The 8,741-nt window shown below is 46.3% G+C and overlaps 1 protein-coding gene across 3 annotated transcripts; it reads right to left on the bottom strand.

Moving 5' to 3' along the window:
- Nucleotides 1-1,421: 1,421 nt before the first annotated feature.
- On the bottom strand, nt 1,422-8,395 carry LOC308318022 (uncharacterized protein). 3 transcript variants are annotated; one of them, XM_080767377.1, is made up of 7 exons: nt 8,280-8,395; nt 4,372-4,883; nt 3,851-4,006; nt 3,497-3,572; nt 2,828-2,906; nt 2,380-2,575; nt 1,422-1,987 (listed from the first exon to the last, which is right to left on the bottom strand). In XM_080767377.1, exons 1-7 carry the CDS (start codon nt 8,305-8,307, stop codon nt 1,721-1,723), a joined length of 1,314 nt encoding a protein of 437 aa, XP_080623503.1. In that variant the 5' UTR covers nt 8,308-8,395; the 3' UTR covers nt 1,422-1,720. The 3 variants fall into 3 exon arrangements, with proteins under 3 accessions (XP_080623503.1, XP_080623505.1, XP_080623504.1); XM_080767379.1 differs by having other exon boundaries at nt 3,851-4,003; XM_080767378.1 differs by having other exon boundaries at nt 4,372-4,880; nt 8,280-8,373.
- Between the last annotated feature and the right edge of the window lie 346 nt (nt 8,396-8,741).

The following is an 8,741-nucleotide window of genomic DNA, read 5'->3' as shown; positions in this document are numbered from 1 at the left end:
TCAAAATATCCAACGAGAACGACATCATGTTTGGCCACTCCGTCAGAACACAATATGATGTTTGGCATATTTTGAAACACGTCTTTTTTTGTCTTCTTCTTTTCTTTCTTTTTTTTTTTTTGCTATAAAAGACATGCTGTAATAATACGTGTAAAAAATACAATCAGAACTGAATGCATTTCAGAGCAGCAGGAGGAGGACGTACTTTCTGTTTGGTACTGAAGGCACAAGCAGTGTGATCCTCTTCCTTTCTGCTTTAACGCCCCACGCTATAACGTCAAAATATCCATGTCTATGAAACAGCCGTCACTCACATATCATCCACAGTGCACAGCGGTGATCATCAAGCTGCCAGTTCAAATAAATACAAACAGTAATAAATTATGATTTTCACATGAATAAATTAACCCATCTCGTCCGTCAGATCGCCTGTTGGCGTTCAGGGGGTTCTGGAGAGTCCTGTAGTGAGTCCATTTTTCATTTTTTTACAGATCTTGAAGTCAGTTTGGACACTGCTGTACATACTGTCCTCCTGTTAACACCAGGTCACAGGTTTGAATCCAGTTCATGTCCTGTCCTGTCCCGCAGTGTCCTTGAACAAAATGCTGCTCGTGTGTGTGTGTGTGTGTGTGTGTGTGTGTGTGTGTTTTTGCACACACAAGTGTATTGTTGGTTTGTGCCACATTTGTCACACAGATACATTAAAACGTATTTTTTTCTTCTCCAAACCGATTCACCGTTACGCTAAGTTCAGAATGTCTTTGTTGAGTCACCGTTTGTTCTTGGTCTGCAGAGTGACATCATCAGTGACCAGCGATGCAAAGACGCAATGATGCATGTAGCTGCTCCAAATGGTGTGTGAACGCACCATATTGGTTCATGTAATGTTTGTTTAAAGTGATGTAATTCCGAAAGCCAGATGAAAAAAAAAAAAGAAAAAAAAAAAGAGATGATTTCTTTTTGGAAAAATAATTTGACAACTCTGCCCCAAAATATAGGGACACCAAGAATAATATAGTTAACATATAATGTTCAATTAAATGGTTAAATTGTGATATATTATCAAACATGGGGACGTTAAATGCAAAACCAGCCCTGGTTTCGTGGAGGCGTATTTCCTTTACATCATACAAAACAAAACAACGTTGCAGCTTACAGTACAATGTTCCCAGAAAAACACATTTCAAATAATATTCATATTTTTTCCCAACACACATTTCTCATCCGTTCATCATATCATTCAGATAACTCGATAGATTTGTGTAAACAGCGTCTCCTGGCTTCAAGTGTTTCTCATCGACCTCTCAGCTCCAGAAGTCACTGTGCAAATACTTTGTGTTTATGGAATATAATGGTGACGATGATTAACATTACAGTACCTTTTTCTTTTCTTTTTGTCCGTTTCATTTTTTAAGCAACGGTAATGTGGTCTTGCGATGACATCATAGTGGTAGAAATGAGTGGTTCCCAAAACGTAACTTCAAGGACACCTGATTTGGTAAGCATTGTAAGGGTCCATTTGGTTCCTGACATTTACCTGGAACCCCCGCCAAAGGACCCCTTGAGCGCCGCGCGCAGGGCCTACATAGCAAGACAGCGTCAACAGCTTGTGTCCAATTGACCCCCCCAGTGATCGCGCGAGTGTCGTCCAAGCGCTTGCAGCGTGTCCGGGCCGTTCACAGGCCTCTCTAGGCTTGGGTTCTGAGCCTCCTGGACAGGCCTATACATGGACCACTGTCCTCTCCTCGCTCCTCTCCTCCTTTATACTCCTGACCTCTGTCCGGTCTGTCTGTCCATCTGTGTCCGACGACAGAGTCTCTGCTCCTCTCTTCTCCTGTGTCTCCTCTACCACCACCACCAGCACCTCGTCCTCCTTCTCCTCCTTCTCCTTGTCACCCTCCTCCTTTCCGCAGCGGCGGAGTTGCTTTGGGGGAACCGGGGAGGCGGGGGAAGGCACGTCCGTTTCCGTCCAGCTCAGCCGACGTTTCTGCCAAAACAAACCACACCACAAACCTTCGCATCAGCTTTGTTGTTTTATCGCTTGGCGCGGCGCTTTGCCCTATAGCCTCCACGACCTTGCCGGCGTGTCATACCGCAAAGGCTAAACTATGTCACTCAGATGTGCATGTTATGTAGACAGAAGATGCCAGGTCATTGGTTCTTGGTTTACGTATGATTATAGATTACTATTTCAACACATTTGATGTATTACCTTGCGTTGCATATACTGTAAATCGCTCTGGATTAAAAGCATCCGCTAAAATGCCTAAAATTGTACATTGTAATTGTACATTGCATCAACCATTATGTGTAGATAACGCTGCAGGCTGGTGCGAGCCAGAGTAATCTATAGTAAGAGAGTGGCGCCGTTGTTCTCACCTTGACGGGGATGTGGCGCTGGTCCCGTTCTTTGAGGGGAGGGGTGGCGGGGCCCGTCGGGGCGCTGCCGCACAGCAGCGACAGGTCCGGCGAGGAGGACACGAGCGACACGGAGGGCACGGAGTTGGTGGGAACCTGAGGAAACCAGTGCTTCAGCATGGTCTCCACCTTCAGGATGGTGGTGAGATACTTCTCTCTGCAGGAGGGAGGGAGGGAGAGAGTTATGAGAAAAAGCCCAAATCCACCAGAGACTTATAGTAGACTGATTGAATACATGAACGCTCGCCCCAAAAACACGCTCATGGGTCAAATCCGGTGACCTCTGAAAGGTGTATTCCTGAACCTATAAAAGTGTGTTTTGGGGTGAGCGTTCCAGTTACCACACAGATTGATTGATTGATTGATTGATTGATTGATTGATTGATTGATGGGTGGGTTCAGTTCTTACCCACTGTTGGGTCGTTGTAAGACCCCAATTATCCTCTGGATTCGGTCCATGGCCACCGTCTGCTGGAGGCTGCTCAGACCTGTCAATCACACAAAGCACAGAGTCAGCATCTATCTGCAGTACTGTACAAACAGTAACAGCTTATAAATACTGCTACACACATACTACAGTATGTGTGTGCGTGCCTTTCTGCATGCAGACAGAATCAATAGACTGGGTCAATACACACCACTGTACCGCAGCATGGACACCATGTACTGTACTCATATCACGTTAACATATCAAAAAACATTTTGTCTGTCTGTCTGTCTGTCTGTCTGTCTTCAATGTACAGATTATTATTATTATTTGATATTATATTGTTTAGACTAATGCTAGGTTTCTCTCAAGAACATATTTTGAGCTGTGCTACTGAATCTGTCAGCTAGTCTGAATGCATTCAGAACGTGTGTACGTTGTGTTAGTGGGAATGAATCCACATTCTATTGGGGCACCGCCGCCCCAGAGGCAAACAGCAGAGGGCGCTGTTTTTCCTCTTTCTTGTCAATGGGTTCCCAGATTGGGTTCCAGCTGGTTCTTGCTCAGTGTAAGTGGCTCTGGATACAGAGCGTCTGCGTCTCTACATTCCTAAATTAAATTGTTGTACGTTTATGAAGGTTTGATGCTCACCACGGTCAAAACGTCCTCTCTTGATGCCCTTCAGCAGGTCCAGCAACGGCCGAATGAAACCCTGCAACTCAGCACACTGCGAGACAGAGAGAGAGAGAGAGAGAGAGAGAGACAGAGAGAGAGAGAGAGAGAGAGAGAGAGAAAGGTTAACACTAGTATCACGTTAAGCCTCTCGTGTCCATATCAGATGTTTTGTTGTATCTGTTCATCCGCTGCCTCACTCAGAGAAAGACAGCGGTCAGCCACCGGAATATATAATATTGGGCCGAAGCGGTTAGTGTGTTTTGTCACTACAATTGCTTTACACCACAGTGTGTTCGCTATAGTAAGTACATTTATTTGTATATTATATACCTTCTGGGAGAACAGTAAGTCTCCGTGGGTCTTCGTGTTGTGGGTGGCCGCCGTGTCTTTTCTCTGCTGCCCCCTGTGGTGGCCGGAGGTACTGCAGCCGGCGCTGCTCTGCTGCCCCCTGTGGTGGCCGGAGGTGCTGCAGCCGGCACTGTTCTGCTGCAAGGATATTATAGGTTAGCTAAAACTAACGAAATGACGAAAACTAAAATTGAAAATTGCGTTAACCGAACTAAAGAAAAAGAACAGAAAAACGATAACTAACTGAAACTGTATGTGTGTTTGTGTGTTTACAAAACCAAATTAAAAACTGAAATTCTAAACAAAATGCCCTTAGTTTTGGTTGATTGTCCAACAGTAACTGAATATTTTTTTATTTTTTTAATACACCTGACAAATACCCCAAAGTAAGAAAAAAGCTATAAAACTAACATGAAACTTAATAAAAACTAAACTAAAACTAGCTGAATTGCAAAAACATAATAATCAAAAGTACAATGAAAAATCCAGAACTATTCTCTAACCTTGCTCTGCTGGCCCCTGTGGTGGGCCGAGGTACTGCAGCCACCGCTGCTCTGCTGGCCCCTGTGGTGAGCCGAGGTACTGCTCTGCTGGCCCCTGTGGTGAGCCGAGGTACTGCTCTGCTGCCCCCGGTGGTGAGCCGAGGTACTGCTCTGCTGCCCCCTGTGGTGAGCCGAGGTGTTGCCGCTGCCCTGCGAGCCGTACGAGCGGTCCGAGGCGCCTTCGTTGACTTCCTCCTCCTTGACGCCGTACGCCCGCCAGCTCGCCCGCCCGCCTCCTCTGTCCACCGCCGCAGACCCGCCCCCTGCGCCGCTGGCTCCTCCTCCTCCTCCTCCTCCTCCTATGATGATGGAGGAGGAAGTGGAGGAGTTGGAGGCGGAGGAAGACGTGGCGGGCAGGAAGACATCCGACTCGTCGGAGTCGCTGCTGCCGTCCAACAGGTAGTTGTCGTCGGAGCTCAGGTCGTCGGAGGACGCCGGGGAGGAAGCGCTGCTCTGGGTCTGCGTCATGGCTGCTGAGGAGATCAATAACCAATCAATCAATCACTGTCTGTTATACTGTTCACATCTATCACTAATAATCACTTCTATAATCACTATCAATCACGTATAATCAATCACTAACAGTCACTACCAATCCATTTTTCCGGACCCCGGGCAGAGGCTTTTGTGCCCGTTCTGGACAACCGGCTGTCCGACGGACTCTACACCGGGCACTGCACTACACCTGTGGTGGTGTGGAACGAATGCGTCAAATTGGAAGTCGGTGGGGCGAGCGGTTTTCGTGTTATGTGGATGGACGTACAATACGTACATACAGTACGTACATACATACATACATACAGAGACTTGGTGCATTTATAGATAGATAGATAGGACCACAATAGAAACAAAGTCCCCTGCACTCCCAGGACTTTTTTGTGTTATCCTTTTAGCCCACACGCCATGACATGTGCCTTGGACTGTGTATACATTTCTGACTAAGAACCTTTTAAATAAACTTATAATCAACAGTCCAATCCGTCATGCAGTCAATTTCTTCCGTTGGGGGAAATGGAGACCAGACTGGAGTACTGCGAGGTTATGTCAGGACATGCAGCGTGCTGCTATTGTCCTACTGGGCGGGTAATTTGGGTCGCGTTTGCCAGAAGGTTCAGCTGAGGTCGACTCACTCTATGCTATAGAGGAGGTTAAATTGGGTGAAGTTGTAATGATACGAGGAATGAGAAACAGGGGGATGGATGGATGTGTTGGAGCTGCCGAGAGGAAATGTTGTTATGATGACTATAGCAGGTCATACCGGGTCATGTTGTTGCAGTATGTCAGTAGGAGGTGAGGTGGAATTGGGCCGTGTGGTAAAGACATCTGAGCCTTTCTGAGGTGAAATCAGGTCGTGTGGCTGTGATGCTATAGGTTATATTGGGTCGTGTGGCTGTGATGCTATAGGTTATATTGGGTCGTGTGGCTGTGATGCTATAGGTTATATTGGGTCGTGTGGCTGTGATGCTATAGGTTATATTGGGTCGTGTGGCTGTGATGCTATAGGTTATATTGGGTCGTCAGAGGACATCAGAGGTGAAATCAGGTCGTGTGGCTGTGATGCTATATACAGTAGGTTATATTGGGTCGTGTGGCTGTGATGCTATAGGTTATATTGGGTCGTGCTACTGTATACATGCAGGTCATATTGGGTCGTGTTGCTGTAAATGCATTGGAGGTGAAATCGGGCCGTGTTGCTATGATACTAGGAGGTTAAACCAGGTTGCCCTGATGCAGGAAGAGAGAGAGAGAGAGATATTGAGACAGAGAGACAGAGAAAGAGAGAGAGAGAGGAAATAGCGCTTATACAGGTGTGCAAAAAGCAGCATCAATACTCAGTACTTGGTGTATTGATTTGTGTATTGATTGATTGGTGTATTGATTTGAATGGCCATAATAATAATAATAATAATAATAGCCTAACAAATAAAAATACAAACAACAACATCTAGAATGTAACAGGGAAAATAATATACCATTTGAGGGCATTTCCCTGTTACACTGGAATATGAATAAGATAGCAACATGATAATAGTGTATCATGTAACAACAATTGCAACAGTAGGCTATTATACACAGTTTCTCACCATGCGGTGCAGGGACCAACCGGTGGTCCAAATGGACCTTAAATGGACCTGTGACTGCCTGTGCATAATTATCACAACCAGGGGTCCTTGAGAACCCACTGGTAGTAGTAACAGTGGAAATAAAGCCCCTGTGTGTGTGTGTGTGTGTGTGTGTGTGTGTGTGTGTGTGTGTGTGTGTGTGTGTGTGTGTGTGTGCGCACAGCAGTTGCGCGCGCACACCCAGTGTCCTAGTTTAACCGGCTATAGACTAGCCTGGAATGGGGTGGGTGCACAATGTCTGAGAGAGAGAGAGAGAGAGAGAGGTGGGGGGAAATGGTGCTCAGTGCAGCACAGCAGTGGAATCAGAAAAAAGCAGGCGCTCGCTCTCTCTCTCTCTCACACACACACACACACACACACACACACACACACACGCGCGCGCACACGCACACACGCGCACACACACACACACACACACACACACACACACACACACACACACACACACACGCTTCCTTTCTGGCAGGCTCATGCCTCTCGTCTCCTCTACCTCTCCTACGTTTTGGAGGCTGCATGAGAACTGCATGGTTCTTGCATTAAACACAACACAGCATTCCTTATAGCCTACTACTACTACACACACACACACACACACACACACACACACACACACACACACACACACACACACACACACACAATCCTCAAAAGTGCTATTTCTATCCTTATTATGTATTTTATATTATTATTATCATTCTTCATTGTTTATTTTGTTCATTATTATTATTAGGCTATATGTATTATTTATCATCAACCAATAAATAAATCAACCAATCAACCAATCAACCAACCAATCAATCAATCAATCAATCAATCAGGTACCTAAACCAGGAATCACTCTCTCAAAACCTATACACTCCACACTGCAGGAAACAAATTAACTTGAATATTGAAAGCCATACAATGCTCGTTCTTCAGTCAGCACACTGACCTGAATCCCCCCCCCCCCCCCTCTCTCTCTCTCTCTCTCTCTCTCTCACACACACACACACACACACACACACACACACACACACACACACACACACACACTCACTCACTGACTCACCACACACCAACCACACGCGGCACGCCCCCACACACTAACACACTTGCGAATGGGCTCCTACTTCGTGTACACCGTCCAACACCACTAATACTAACACAACACAGGCCTATCAACAACTGACGCTAAAACTCACGTTTTCCCCCAAAAACTATTTTAATTTAGAAACAGTCAAACAGGCTTTATATAGACATTTTTTTTAAATGTATTATCACGTGAGTCGTTTCGCATTAACAAACTAAAGTTGTAGCCTATAGGACTACTAGCCTATAAAATAAAAAGCGGCCTGTATTAGCAAATAATATAATAGTAAACTATAGTAAATAACCATCATCATCTCAACAGTTCTAAGCAATACGCATTCAGTGCTCTCTCTCTCTCTCTCTCTCTCTCTCTCTCTCTCTCTCTCTCTCTCTCTCTCTCTCTCAATTTTCAATTACATTTTCAATTCAAACGGGCTTCATTGGCATGAGCAAACATAGCCTATATACATTTAAAGAAACACAGTCTCTCTATCCTGCATGCACAGCAGCACAGCACAACACGGAATCAAACAGATAAAACACAGCGGCACCACTGCAGCTATAGGGCAGCGGGGGCATGTTGCTACTGTATTTTATTGTAGGCTATATATATATTTACGTGGCAGCTTGCACAGTAAAGACATCAAACACAACAATGAGACACTATAAGGTTATTACCTGTATGGTAAAGAAGCATCCAGGGCATCTATCTGCAGTATAGACTGTAAAGGAATAGAAGACGCTCTCACGGGTGACAGTCCGTCTAGCCGCTATTCTCAGTATTGTGCCGTTCAACCCTCCCCAGAAAGCAGTGGAGAGCCGGCTAACACGCACCGTGCACGCCGCACGCACCTCCCCTACACACTCACACGCGCGCGCAGTGCGCTCATTGGCTAACCCCCCCAGCCCCCCTCTCTCTCTACTACATGTGCGCATGGTGATACACGTGTCGCCGCATTCGGCGCCGTCAGTGCGTGCCACTCGCGCCGTCTCATTGGCCAGAGCCTGAAAGCGGCCGGCTAAAATGGGCCGGATTGGCCGCGCGCGCAGCCAGTTGGCTGTCAGGCCGGCCGCCGATTGGACGCACATTGGGAGCCACACGCGATCGCCACGCCCACTCACATGTCGCTAGCGTGTTGT

This window comes from Protomyctophum bolini (genome assembly GCF_963924005.1).
Source record: "Protomyctophum bolini genome assembly, chromosome: 7".
Lineage (NCBI taxonomy): Eukaryota > Metazoa > Chordata > Actinopteri > Myctophiformes > Myctophidae > Protomyctophum > Protomyctophum bolini.
Note: the sequence above shows the minus strand (reverse complement) of the source record. Positions and strands in the feature narration are given on the sequence as shown.

Coding starts and splice junctions, on each gene's coding strand:
- LOC308318022 (XM_080767377.1), bottom strand. CDS start 8,307: ATGCCCTGGATGCTTCTTTACCATACAG. Junction 3,573..3,850: donor ACTTACTGTTCTCCCAGAAG/GTATATAATATA, acceptor TCTGTCTCGCAG/TGTGCTGAGTTGCAGGGTTT. Junction 2,576..2,827: donor TTACAACGACCCAACAGTGG/GTAAGAACTGAA, acceptor TCCCTCCTGCAG/AGAGAAGTATCTCACCACCA.